The 13,444-nt window shown below is 68.1% G+C and overlaps 1 protein-coding gene across 2 annotated transcripts; it reads left to right on the top strand.

Moving 5' to 3' along the window:
* The first annotated feature begins 723 nt into the window (after positions 1–723).
* On the top strand, positions 724–13,403 carry LLGL1 (LLGL scribble cell polarity complex component 1). Of its 2 annotated transcripts, none has more exons than XM_074919728.1 (23): positions 724–938; positions 3,735–3,832; positions 5,922–6,003; positions 6,089–6,204; positions 6,653–6,811; positions 6,892–7,054; positions 7,159–7,291; positions 7,382–7,436; positions 7,601–7,758; positions 7,854–8,071; positions 8,174–8,241; positions 8,561–8,714; positions 9,149–9,253; positions 9,471–9,763; positions 9,857–10,010; positions 10,092–10,245; positions 10,345–10,628; positions 10,866–11,130; positions 11,254–11,368; positions 11,471–11,565; positions 11,680–11,803; positions 11,905–11,984; positions 12,270–13,403. In XM_074919728.1, exons 1-22 carry the CDS (start codon positions 858–860, stop codon positions 11,981–11,983), a joined length of 3,153 nt encoding a protein of 1,050 aa, XP_074775829.1. In that variant the 5' UTR covers positions 724–857; the 3' UTR covers position 11,984; positions 12,270–13,403. The 2 variants fall into 2 exon arrangements, with proteins under 2 accessions (XP_074775829.1, XP_074775828.1); XM_074919727.1 differs by having other exon boundaries at positions 7,156–7,291.
* The last annotated feature ends 41 nt before the right edge of the window (positions 13,404–13,444 follow it).

Raw genomic sequence — 13,444 nt, 5'->3', positions numbered from 1 at the left:
GACTCACCCCAAACCCGGGTGCAGGGCAGGGTGCACCCCTCCACCCAGTGCTGATGCTGTGGGGCAGCTGGGGCATGGCTCTGCCTGCCGCCATGGCGGGAACAAGCAGTTGCCAGCCAGGGACGGGGCCCGAATACTAATGGCAGGAGGTGGCAGGGCGCTGAGCGGGGCCCCGCTCGGCGCGGCCGCGCCAGCACAGGGCTCGGGAGCTGCCGTGTCGTCGAAGCGCCCCATGGCTGTGGGGCCTGCGGGCCCGGAGGAGGCCTTGAATCCAGGACCCCCCCTGTGATTCTGGGGGTCCTGGGAGCAGGATCAGCGGCCTGGAGCTGCCCTCGCTGTCCCGTCCCACACCCCCTCCCCTAAACACCATCCGGAGAGGAAAAAAAAAAGCCACGAAAGAAAGAGGTTAAATAAATAAATAAATAAATGTATATGTATACAGAAAAATAAATAACGCGCCCACAGAGGGCGCCTGAGCTGGGGAACTACGAATCCCGTCGCCCTCCGCGGCGGCGCATGCGCAGCGCGGATGGGCGGGGCCGCGCCGCGCTCGGCGCGCACTCGTGCGGTGATTGGTGGAGAGCGTTGTCCGTCAGGGCCGTGCCCCCGCCCCGCCGCGGCGGTGCCTGCCCGGGCTCGGCGCGCGGCGCTCGGCGCTCGGCGCGCGCGCACCGGGACCCGCACCGGGAGCGGGACCGGGACCCGCACCAGGACCGCCCCCCCCCACCCCCATTCCTCCGGTCGGCACCGGCACCGCCCGCCCCGGGAGCGGCACCGGTACTGCCCGCCCCGGTACCGGCCCCGGGATCACCGACCCCGCCCGCCCCGCCCGGTACCGCGCCGCCACCGGCCCCACCATGATGAAGTTTCGATTCCGGCGGCAGGGTGCCGACCCGCACCGCGACCGCCTCCGGCACGACCTCTTCGCCTTCAGCAAGGTGCGTCCGGGCGCGGAGGGGGGCGCAGCGCGGCCGCGGACCCCGGGGGGGTTGGGACCACCGGGAGGTACCGGCAGGGCCCCGGGAGCGGGGGTGCCGGGGTGCGGGCAGCCCCCCGGTGGCGCAGGCTCTGGCACCGCCCCCCCCGCGGGCGACATGCCGCCCCCCGGGGAGGGGAGCAGCGTACGGGGCACCGCCCCCCCCGGGGGAACTGGGGTGCACCCCTGGGGGTGGCCGCGGTGGGGACCCACGGGCCGGGACACCCTCCCCGCACCAGCAGGTCTGGGCCTGGGGAGGGGCCGCTCCCGGGGCGAGGGCAGGACCCCCGGGTGTGGGGGACGCCCGGCTGCAGGCTGTGGGGCCACCCCGGGGAGGATGCACCCCCCGGGGGTGGTACCGGGACCCCCGGATGCAGGATGCGCCCCCCGGGGGTAAAGCTGGGGCGCTGCCCTCCTCCCCTGGGGTGCAGGGTACACCCCCGCCTCAGGGTGTACCCCCTCCTGCACCCGGGGGGGCACCCTGGGGCAAGGTGCGACCCCCTCGCCGGTGTGTCATCCACTTCCCCAGCCCTGCTGGCTTGGGGGCTCCCCCGAGCACCCCGGTTCTCACGCTGCTCCTGCCCTGTGGCTTCGCTCAGGCCTCGCTCACCAGCAACGGTGTTTTGGGGTGCCCCGTGGCCCCCCTACCCTGTCCAGCCCTGGAGCATCCACGGCTGCAACCCCCCTGCCCCATGGAGGGGGCTCACACCCTCACCCCGACTCCCCCCAGGGGTAGTTATGGGGGGGCTCGACCCCCTGTGTCAGCAGGAAGGGCCGTGGCAACGATCCCTGGGGCTGGGGGTTCCCTTGCACCCCAAAGATGCATCTCTGGAGAACTGGGGGGTATCAGAGGCCCAGAGCTTGCCCCCCCCCCCCCTCCACCAGCACTGGAGAGGTTTCCCGCTCAGCCCCCTCATGTGGGGGTGCAGAGCCCCCCTGGGACCCTCAAACAACCGGGGAGGGACCCTGCGAGCCCTGGGGTGCCGGAGCCTCCCATCGGCAGGACGGGCTGTGCTGGGGGGTGCCCGCCTGGGGTTCGGCGCACCCCATCCCGAGAGCCCCGCGGTGTTGGGACCATCCTCCTGCCCTGGTCCCGGGGGAGCAGGAGAACCCCAGCAGCGGCCCTTGGCTGTGCCCAGAGCGCCTCTGTCCGTCCGTCCTTCCGGCACCGCCATCGGGCTCTTGCCCCAGCGCGTGGTGGGGGCTTTGATGTGCACCGGAGGGACCCCCAGATCGATCCCGGCCTGGGAGGTGTTGGGGTGCACCGGGGGGCGGGGAGTAGTGTGTCAGACCCAGCGCCCACCGCCCCGGCACAGCCCCGTCCCCCCAGCCTCACCGCAGCCCCCGTGGGGCGCGAGGCTCAGCCCAGCCAGAGCCCCCTGATTTTGGGGAGGATGGAGCCCATGGCTGGATCCTGCCCGAGCAGGCACTTTGGGGGGTCCGCACCCCGCGGGGCATCGCGGGGGGCCGAGGAGCAGCCCTACTCCTGCCAGCCCGGCGCTGGGGCCGCCAGCTGCCCACCTGCCTCCCATTAACGGTTGTTTTTCCTCCCGAGCTCCAGATCTGCCTGGGATTTGCTGTAATTTGGCCGGGAGCGCGCCTTGGCCGGCCCGGCACAGCCTGCCGGATGCGGCCCCGCTGCTGGCTGGGAGGAAGGGCCGTGCGTGGGGGGCTGCCAGCCGAGTCCCCCGCTCTGGGGCTGGGGGTGCAGAGGAGCTGGGAGCAGGGGGGTCTTTGTCAGCATCGTCATATTGGTCCCCAGCTTAAAGCATCCCCAGGGTGTCCCCATCCTGCTGCTGCTGTCCCAGCTCCTGCCGCCACCCTCCAGCGCAGCGTGCATCCCCGGGGGGATTCGGGGTGACCCAGTGTGGGGCTGCCACAGGGACTGGGACCCACAAACACCCAATAATTTGCTCCCTGAGCCTGACTGGGACCCCCCTGGATGGGCTGGGGATGCTGACATTCTCTTTCTCTTGGGGAGCGGGAGCCAGGGGGTGATGGTGGCTGCACTGGCGGGTGCAAAAAGCCACCCCGCTGCGCCTCTCGGCCGCCCCAGACAAAGGGAACGGGTCAGGATCCGGCCAGTCTGGCTCCGGTGGCCTCCCTATCATCTGATCGCGCCGTCGTCGCTCAGCCGAGCTGCCCCCCGGGAGCCCCACAGTCCCATTTGCCGCAGGCCGGGGCGGTGGGTGCCTCCCGCGTCCCCCCGCTGCCAGGCAGGCAACCCCTCCCCAAGCTGGCGAGCCCGGGCACGCCGTCACCGGCCGGGACTTCCTTGGGAAGGTGCCCGCGGGCGACACGAGGCTCCAGCGGGACGTCCCCAGCGCCGGCGGGTCCCGCTCGCCTGGTTCTGCCACCCGGCGCTGCGGACCCCCGGGGACCTGCCAGTGGGGGTGAGCTGGACCCTGCTCGCCCCTCCTTGTGCATCTGCACCTCGGGCAGGGGGTTTAGGGTGGGAGGGGTCCCTTCCCCAAAGTGCTGGTGGGTGCTGGGGGATGGCTTGTGTGAGCTCAGACTTACCCTGACCCTTGGTGTGGCTGTTGGGTTTGGTCTGTTTTGGGGTGTCAGGTGGAAATTGGGTGAGGAGTGATGTCCCCCCTCCCCAATGACCCCCTTGGTGGCAACAGAGGACGAGGCAGCATCCTCATAGTTCTCCGTCCAGGGGGGGAAGCTCAGGCTGGTGCAGGATCGGAGCCGTAGGGACAAGAGGGGGCCGGGGTGGGGGGTCCCGACTCTGACCTGCCTGTCCCTGCGGCAGACGGTGGAGCACGGCTTCCCCAGCCAGCCCAGCGCCCTGGCCTACGACCCCACCCTGCGCGTGATGGCCATCGGCACCAAGGCGGGAGCCGTGAAGCTGTATCCTTTTCCCCCCGCGAGGGCAGGAGGTAAGGACCCCCCCTACCCCCCGACACACACCCCCACACCCCCCTGGCTGCCCCTATTCTGGGGGACGTGGCCGTGTCCGGTAGCTCCCTGTCCCCCCTGCTTTGCCGGCGTCTGTCCGTCTGTCCCTCCGTCCAGCTGGGCTGCAGCTGGCCCGGGTGGGGAGGGGGTGGCTGGAGGAAACCCTCGGCCTTGCCCAAAACACTGGGGGAGCAGAGCGGCTCTGCCGTCCCGGGCAGCATCCCAGTCGGGGAGCGCTTCCCAGTGTCACCCCCCTTTTACCCTGGGGGGGTCCTGTCCGTCTTGTCCTTGTCTGCACAGCCTTTTGCGGGGGGCAGCCAGCCTGGAACTGGAGTGAGGGACTTTGGTGGGTGCTGAGCCTGGTCCTGGGTGGGGGGACGACGATGACGACGCGGGGCCCGGCTGGGCTTTGTTGCCGGCGGCGTGCAGGGAGACTTCAGAGGGCTGCTGGCGGGCGGCCAGGGCTGGATGCAGCCCGCGCTCGGGGGGCCCCGCGCCGCAGGAATGTGGGGTGGGCGTGCGGGGGGGGTGTGGGGGTGGCTGCGCCCGGATTGGGGTCGGGGTCAGGGTTTGGGGTTGGGAGGGGGGGCAGCCATGCTCCCCCTCCCCCAGGCCGGCAGCTCGCTGCCTCCCGAGCACAAAGATGGCGTGGGTTTTTTTTTTTTTCTCTCTTGCCGGGGCCGCCCGGGTGCCAGCCCAGCCGCGACGTCGCCAGTCGCTCTGCTCGGCTGCAGCCGTGGGGTGCTGGCTCCAGCCACCCCCGGGTTAACTACGCCCCCCCCCCCCCCCCCCCCCTCCGGGGTCCATGGAGCCGCCGTTGAGGGGGGCTGCCGTGCCCTGCACATCCTCTGCGGGGATGTTTTTGGGGTGGTACCCAGCGTGGGGCTGGCTGGTGGCACGGTCCTGCCGGCAGCACTGCGGCCGGTGCCCACCTGGCCCCGCTTCAGCTGACACCCAAAAGATGCTTCTGGAGGTTCAGGGTGCTGGGGAAGCTAGGGCCAGGCGAGGCAGCAGCCAGAGCTGGCCTGACTGGTGCTACTGGTTAGTGGGGGCACCCATGGGTGCTCCCCGGCTGGCTGGGTGGATCCGGCTGCAGACAGCTCGGCATCGAGGGGCTGCCACTGCCCTGGGGGATCTCATGGGGGGTCCCTGGGCTTGGACCCCCGTTGTGGTGAGCTGGTGCCACTGGTGTTCACTGGCCGCTTGCCTGCTTTTTGCCGCATGGTACCATTTTGGGTGGGGAAGGTCCCCAGGACGAGTGAGGACGGGTGGCATCCCCCATACCTGTAGCACCCAGAGCCCCCTGTCTGCCCCCCACCTCTGCACACCCTGTGGTTTGGCCTTCTCAAAACCTTGGCAGCTCTGGCCTGGCGCTGCCAGACAGCTCCTGCCTGTCGGTCCAGGCAGAGCCGCTGGGCTGGTTCCCTGCACCGAGGGCAAGCTGGGGGGTGACAGGGGGGGCGAGCACCACAGCGACTGGCTGGCGGAAACCCCCGGCACACGATGTGCCAAAACACAGCTGCGCAATTCACTGGCAACACTGGGCTGGAGGAAGCAGCTCGCTGGGTCCGGGGGTGTCGGGGAGGCACCGGGTCGGGGTGCACCGTGCGGTGCTGGAGTCCTGCCCCCGGTTCCTGCTCAGCGGCGTCGCCGGCGGAGGAGCCGGGACCAGTCGGGTGAGTGAGGCTGTGCTGGCGCATGCCGAACCCCACCCTGCTGCCGGGTGTCTATGCACGGCCACGGCCCCGTGGCTGAGGAAGAAGAGGGTGGCAGAAGGCAGGAGCTGGCTTGGCCCTCGCACACCCACCCTGGCCACGTGTCTGCCACATCCTGACCCGGGGTGTCCTGGTTGGGGGGTGCTTGGTGGATCCCAGCCATGGTACTGGGGTGCTGCTGGGGATGCTCTGCTCTGGCTCACCGTGGGGCTAAACTGGCACTTGCTGGCAGAACCCTGAGGGGAATCTGGGGGGTCTGGGGCTTCACCAAGGGCAGGGGAGGGGGTGGCTCTACCCTCGTTGTTTCTTTGACGGCCACCCGCCAGATACGGCGCGCCAGGCGTGGAGCTGACGGGCTTGCACAAGGAGACAGCCACTGTCACCCAGCTGCACTTCCTCCCCGGCCAGGTAGGTGGGTGTCCCCGGGGTGGGGGGGCCTGGCAGCAGCCCCCCGCCCACCCTGCCATCATGTTCCCGCCCCCCACCCCACCAGGGCTGGCTCCTTTCCTTGCTGGATGACAACACGCTGCACCTCTGGGAGGTTTGCCAGAAGGAGGGCTGCTCCCACCTGGAAGAGACCCGCAGCTTCGGCCTCCCGGGACGCCCAGGGTCCGACAGCGCTAAGTACTTGCCTTGGGGTGGGGTGGGGGGGGTCCCCAGCTGCCTCCCCCACCTCTCACCGTGGGGCTGCGGCCGGGAGCGATACCGCTGCCGTATGGGAACGGTGCGTGGGAGCAGCCATCCCCGCTCGGGGCGGGATGGCAGCCAAGGTCCCCTCGGGAGCGGTGGTTTTCCCACCGGGATGCTCCTCAGATCCCAACTGGGATGCTGTGGGGGGGGTTGAGGGTGAGTGGGGGAAGCACCCCTGAGTTTTTTATAGGTGCTGGCAGGGCCTGGGGGCGATAAGTGGCTCTAATTGCTGTTAGTGCTGAGATTGCCCCTGCACCCTCCTGAACCGAGGGTGATGCAGCGTCGGGGCAGGGGAGGTTTGGGGAATCCTCACTGCTCCCCCAGCCTCAGCATGGGGCTGACCTCCAGCTCCTGCTCCCCCCTCCAGCTGCTCCCCTGGCATCACACGGGTGACTGTGGTCCTGCCGACGTCTGCCTGCGCGGTGGCCTGCCTGGGCACCGAGGGTGGCGCAGTGTATTTCCTCACCCTGCCCACCCTGGCACTGCTGGAGGACAAAACCCTCTTCCCGGATGAGATCCTGCAGAGGTGAGCCCTGCCAGCCCTGCCGGCCCCCTCCCCACCACCCCAAACCCCTGCTGACCCCCCTGTGTGTGTGTCCCACACAGCGTCCCTGATGAGTACCGCTGCGGGAAGGCGCTGGGGCCAGTGGAATCCATCCAGGAGCACCCGCGGGACGGCGGCCGCCTTCTCATCGGCTACAGTCGAGGGTTGGTGGTTCTTTGGGAGCAGAACACACGCGTGGTCCAGCACCTCTTCCTGGGGAACCAGGTACCAGGGGTGGCGGGGAGGGCTGCAGCCTCATGTGTCACCCCCCTCCCCTCCCATCCCGGGTGTTGAGCCCCCCACCCCGCTCCGTGTTGCCCCCACAGCAGCTGGAGAGCCTGGCCTGGGAGCAGAGCGGGAAGAGCATCATCAGCTCCCACAGCGATGGTGGGTACATGGTGTGGGCGGTGAGCGGCGCCGGCCAGAGGACCCAGCAGCCTGTCATGTCCACCATCCCCTACGGTACGGGGAGGTGGGGGGGCGGTCACAGGGTTGGGGGCCGATCACCCTGTCCCAGTGCTGCAACCTGGGAAGTTAACATCTTCCTTGCAGGTCCGTTCCCTTGCAAAGCCATCAGCAAAATCCTCTGGCGGACCTGCGACTCGGGGTATGTCCCTGCGGCCTTGGGGGGAAAGCTCTGGCCTCTACCCCCCACCCCCCTCCACCAGTAGCTGGGGTGGGCTGGTGATGGGCACAGCGTGGGGACCTGGGCTGTAGGGAGGGTGCCCTGCAGGGTCCGGGCATTGATGGAGGCTGCTTCATCCCACTCAGGAACCCCTTCATCATCTTCAACGGGGGGATGCCGCGGGCCAGCTACGGTGACCGGCACTGTGTCAGCGTGCTGCAGGGCCAGACCTTGGCCACGCTTGACTTCACCTCCCGCGTCATCGACTTCTTCACCGTGCAGAGCTCTGAGGCAACCGAGGGAGGTATGTCCCTCCAGGGTGGCCCCGGGGAGCGCGTGGTGGTGAGGGGGTGTTTCTCTGTTAGCAGCAGCTATGTCCCCCCTTGCCACCCTCCCCAGGCTTTGAGAACCCCCGTGCCCTCGTGGTGCTGGTGGAGGAAGAGCTGGTGGCCATTGACCTCCAGACGCCGGGCTGGCCCACCATCCCCGCCCCGTACCTGGCGCCACTCCACTCTTCCGCCATCACTTGCTCCTGCCACGTCTCCAACGTGCCCCTCAAGCTCTGGGAGAGGATTGTCAGTGCTGGCGAGCAGCAGAGCCCCCGGCTCTCCTCTGCTGTGAGTGATGGGGGTGTCCCCAAACTCCCCAAATGGGCTGACGGGGGATGGTCCTGCTCCCTGTGGGGTGGGCTCCCTCCATCCCTCCTTCCCTCTCTCCAGGCTTGGCCCATCGATGGGGGAAAAAACCTGGCCCAGGAGCCCACACAGAGGGGGCTTCTCCTCACCGGGTGAGTGGCCTGGCAGCGGGGAGGGGGAGGCCTGGGGAACCCAAAATATGCTGGTGGGACACACACAGAGAGCCTCAACCCCTTCCTGCGGTGGGGGAGTGGGATGGGATGGGGGTGGGGACATCTCTTGTTGAGTGGGCTGCCCCACTCTCATTCATCTTGATGGCTGGGCAGGAGCGTGTCACCCGCTGCGTTGTCCCCCCTTGTCCCCCGCCTCTTCTGGCACAGTGGCTGCCAGCACACAGGCAGCTCTTGTTAACCGGGCAGATGTCAGGGCCCCACACTGACAGGGCCTCCCCGTTGTCCTTCCCCCTGCCAGGCACGAGGACGGCACGGTGCGGTTCTGGGACGCCTCGGGGGTCTCCCTGAAACCCCTCTACAAGCTGGGCACCGCCAGCATCTTCCAGACAGACTGTGAGCATAACGACAGCCTCAACCAGGCGGGCGAGGAGGAGTGGCCGCCTTTCCGCAAGGTGAGATCTGGGAGGGGGGGGACACTGCTGCGGACCCCAGCACCCCCCTGCCTCCGCTGACACCGGGTTGGGGTGGCGGGGGGGGGCAAGTCCAGAGGCGGGCACGGAGGATGCAGCCGCTGGAGCCATCCCGGCTGGGCCCCGAGGGATGTGTCCCCCTGGCTTGAGGCACAGCTGCCGTGTGACGCCCCGTGGGGACACAAGGGACGCTTGTTCCGCCTGCCCCGTCTCACGGGTCTGCCCTGGTGCTGGGCGGGGGGGCAGCTGCAGGACACGTGGGGACAGACCTTTCCCCGGGCATCATGCCCGGAGCAGCCCACGTGCCGCAGTTGGTACCTACCAGCTGGTGGGGGGACGTGGGGGTGCAGCAGGGGGGCTGCCCCACAGATGTATGAAGGCACCCGGCCCCCCCCATCTCTCTCTCCCTCCTGCAGGTGGGCTGCTTTGATCCCTACAGCGACGACCCACGCCTGGGCGTGCAGAAGATCGCTCTCTGCAAGTACACGGCCAAAATGGTGGTGGCTGGCACAGCAGGGCAGGTAGGGTGGTGGGGGGCAAAGAGGGGGCTGCCGGGCACCTCTCAGCTCCCGCTTTGGGGAAACACAGCATGGGTTGGGGGCTACAGACCCTGCAGACCCTCGTGCCTGTCCATGAAGGGCTCCTACCCGCAGGGCTTAGCCCCTGGCTTGCAGCAGGGTGGCTGTTCGGGGGTGAGGCTGGCACATGTCCCCCACCATCCGTGCTTGTCCCCTGCAGGTGCTGGTGATGGAGCTGAGCGATGAGAAGTCGGAGCACGCGGTCAGCGTGGCCACGGTGGACCTGCTGCAGGACCGCGAGGGCTTCACCTGGAAGGGCCACGACCGGCTGGCGCCCAGGAACGGGCCCCTGCCCTTCGCCCCCGGCTTCCAGCCCAGCGTGCTAGTGCAGTGTGTGCCCCCCGCCGCCGTCACTGCCGTCACCCTCCACTCCGAATGGAACCTCGTGGCTTTTGGCACCAGCCACGGCTTCGGGCTCTTCGACTATTACCGGCGCAACCCCGTGCTGGCCAGGTATGGGGGAGGAATCTTGGTGCTGGGGACCCCCCATCCCTCGCAGAGCAACATGGTGGGAGTCCAGGCGCTGAGCGTCATCGGTGCCCGCAGGTGTACGCTGCACCCCAATGACTCGCTGGCCATGGAGGGGCCCCTGTCCCGCGTGAAGTCCCTGAAGAAGTCCCTGCGACAGTCCTTCCGCCGCATCCGCAAGAGCCGGGTGTCGGGCAAGAAGAGGCTCAACGCCAGTAGTCCCTCCAGCAAGGTGGGCAATGAGAGGGGGTCACTATGGCTGCTCCTTGTCCCCGCCAAGCAGGGGCTGACCCCCGTGTTCCCCCCTCCCCAGGTGCAGGAGGCTAACGCGCAGCTGGCTGAGCAAGTAGGACCCCCCGAAGTGGAGATGACGCCCGTGCAGCGGCGGATCGAGCCCCGCTCAGCTGACGACTCGCTCTCGGGGGTGGTGCGGTGCCTCTACTTCGCCGACACCTTCCTCCGAGACGGTGAGACCCACCCCCCCTCCCTGGGAAAAGCCCCCAAGCTGCGTCTGGCTGGTGCCACCTGTAGGGAGGGGACTCTGACACTTCTCCTGTTCCCCTTAGCTGCCCACCATGGCCCCACAATGTGGGCAGGGACCAATTCTGGCTCGGTGTTTGCCTACGCGCTGGAGGTGCCGTCGCAGGAGAAGTTTTCAGAGCGGGCGGTGGAGGCTGTGCTGGGGAAGGAGATCCAGCTGATGCACCGGGCGCCGGTGGTGGCCATCGCGGTGCTGGACGGGCGGGGGAACCCCCTGCCCGAGCCCTACGAGGTCTCACGGGACCTGGCCAAGGCCCCCGACATGCAGGGCAGCCACTCCATGCTCATCTCCTCCGAGGAGCAGTTCAAGGTGAGTGTGGAGTTCACCACCCACATCTCCTGTGTCCCTTCTGGGTGTCCCCATCCCCTCGGGTGTAGAGGATGGGGCTGGAGGTGACCAGCCAGGCCTGGCTGTCCCCAGAGTGGTGGCTTCAAGGGGACGGTGCTGCCCTTTGCCCAGGGCTTGTGCCGTGGGAGGCTGCTTGGGTGCCCCCTGAAACCCCGCAGCTTCCTGGTTCCACCTCTGCTCCTCTCACCTCCCTCCCAGGTCTTCACGCTGCCCAAAGTGAGCGCCAAGACCAAGTTCAAGCTGACGGCACATGAGGGCTGCCGGGTGCGGAAGGTGGCCCTGGTGAGCCTGGCCAGTGCTGGCTCCGAGGAGCGGCTGGAGAACTGCCTGGCCTGTCTCACCAACCTGGGGGACATCCACATCTTCACCGTGCCCGGCCTGCGGCCCCAGGTCCACTATGGCTGCATCCGCAAAGAGGACATCAGTGGCATCGCCTCCTGCGTCTTCACCAAGCACGGCCAGGGTGAGGGCTCCAGCCCTGCGCCGGAGTGATGTCCCTTGGAGATGGGACGTTTTCTCTGGCTGCAGCCCCTCTGGGGGTTCCCTGAGGCTCTCTGTTGTGTCCGTCCCCCCCCCCCCTTTATAGGTTTCTACCTAATTTCGCCATCCGAATTTGAGCGCTTCTCACTGAGCGCTCGGAATGTGACGGAGCCACTGTGTCGGCTGGAGGTCACCCGGCTCCAGGACACCTCCTGCCTCAGGTGGGAGGTGGCGTGGGGGCTTTGCTACAGCAGCACCCCTCTCCCCCCCCCCACCCCGTGGCCCTGACTCCAGCCATAACTCCTCCTTGCTTTTCCTTCCAGCAACAGCTCAACGGCGACGCCGAAGCTGCCGCAGGCAAATGGCACCCACGTCCCGTGCAGCCCCGAGGGCCAGCGCTCCCCCAGCGACAGCGACCGTGAGCGATCACCCTGTCCCCACCACACACACTGTGTCCCCAGGGGCCCTGCTCTGGGGCCGGCCCTGTGTCGTGGCTGCTCCCCCCAGCCTTCCCCTCCCCATGGCTCCCCAGGGTCTCCCGAGGAGCACCTGGCTGCCTTCTCGCCTGGCTCCATCGATTCCCCCAACAGCAGCATGGAGAACCCGCTGGATACCACCGGGGACATCACCGTGGAGGAAGTGAAGGATTTCCTGGCGTGAGTTTTGGGGGGGAAATGGTGTAATCAGTGCACGCTGCTGCCAGCGCTGAGGGGCTGCAGCGGTGCCCCTGGCTGCCTCTCACCCTGCTCTGCCCCAGCTCCTCAGAGGAAGCGGAGAGGAACCTGAGGAACGCCAGCGAGGACGAGGCCCGGCCCGCGGGGATCCTCATCAAGTGAGGTGTGAGAGGGGCTGGTGGTCCTCAGGGTGGGCACACGGTAGGGGGGGTGGCTCCAGAGTGCCATGGGGTTCGGAGCTGGGACCCCAAGGCAGTGCCCCAGCATCCCCATCCATCACCAGGAGGGTGGGGGTGTGGTCCCTGGGGCTTGTAGAGGAAGGGGGGGTGGAGGGAGAGCAGTTTGTCCTGGGACCCCCCCCCACGTCCCCTCTTCTCAGGGTCTTTGTCACCTGCACGTCCTGGGGCCCCCCCAGGTCCCCTTTTCTCAGGGGCTGTGTCACCCCCAGGCATCACCGGCCTCCCCGGCCCATCTCAGTGCTCGGATTCCCGGGACACGTGACTCGACTGGACCCCCGTGTCCCCTCCCCGCAATAACGTAGACTCGCCTCTTCTCTAACATCCGCGCCGGCTGCCGGCGCACCCCGGTTCTGGCACGCTCCCCCAGCGCCTCCCTGCCTGGCCGCCGGCCCTCCCACCCTCCTCCGCCAGCCTCGAGCTGGGGCAGGGGTGCCCGTGGTGCACAAACTCTTCCCAGTGGAAGATAATTTTCTTTTTTTTTTTTATATGCGGTCCAGTGTCACTGTCCCCTGCTCGAGCCCCCTTCCTGGGGGATGCTGCTGCTTCCCCAGCTCCACAGGGAGTGCTGGGGCTCATGGGACCCCCCTCATCCTCTGGTTTTGGTCCCTTGGGGAGGTGGGGGGCCAGGAGCCCCCGGGCACAGCCCCCCCGTACCCCGGTCTGCGTTTACATGCCCGGCTCCCTGCAGTTTACAGCCCCGGCCCAGGCCTCCGGTTGCCACCCAGGTCTCCGTCCTAGGGGAGCCCAGCGTGGCCCCCCCTGGCTCCCAGGTGGGCACCGGAGGGCTTGAGCAGCCCTGGGAAGGGGCAGGGACACACATACACACGCAGGGAGAGGGGGGGTCACAGGTGGCCTTTTTCTCTTAGTGGCTTCTCCAAGGGCTATTCTCCAGGTTGGGCTCCGTGCCTGCTGCTCCTTTCTGACACTAATTCCTGCCACGGGTGGGTTTGGGATGGGACCGCGCTGCAGGGGGGACACGCTGGCTCCTGGCCCTGGTCCCTGCTGGTGCTGGGGGTGGTAGTGGGGGGGCTACAGATGGGGTGCAGGGCTGCCCCAGCCCCCTCCTGCCCCAGCCTGGGGGTCTCACTGTGCCAAATCCCCCCTGGGCTCCCCAGCCCAGCCTCATCCTCACAGGGGTCTGCGGTGACCCTGGCTCTGGCCCATGGTGGCTCTGGGGCTCAGCCTGGCATCTGCCCCGCTCCTGTTTTTTGGGGATCTGGGGCTGTTTTGGGCCCCCCGGGCTCTCTTGCGGTACATGTGGGGGTGGGGGGCCAGGCAAGGCAGTGCTGCACTGGGCTACATCGCTGCCTGCCGAGGCTGGGGCTGTAGTGTCCCTGGTAGACCCCCCCCCCCACCTCATCCTTTTTTTTTTTTTTTTTTTTTT

The sequence above is a fragment of the Athene noctua genome, chromosome 15, assembly GCF_965140245.1.
Source record: "Athene noctua chromosome 15, bAthNoc1.hap1.1, whole genome shotgun sequence".
NCBI classification, from domain to species: Eukaryota; Metazoa; Chordata; class Aves; order Strigiformes; family Strigidae; genus Athene; species Athene noctua.
Note: the sequence above shows the minus strand (reverse complement) of the source record. Positions and strands in the feature narration are given on the sequence as shown.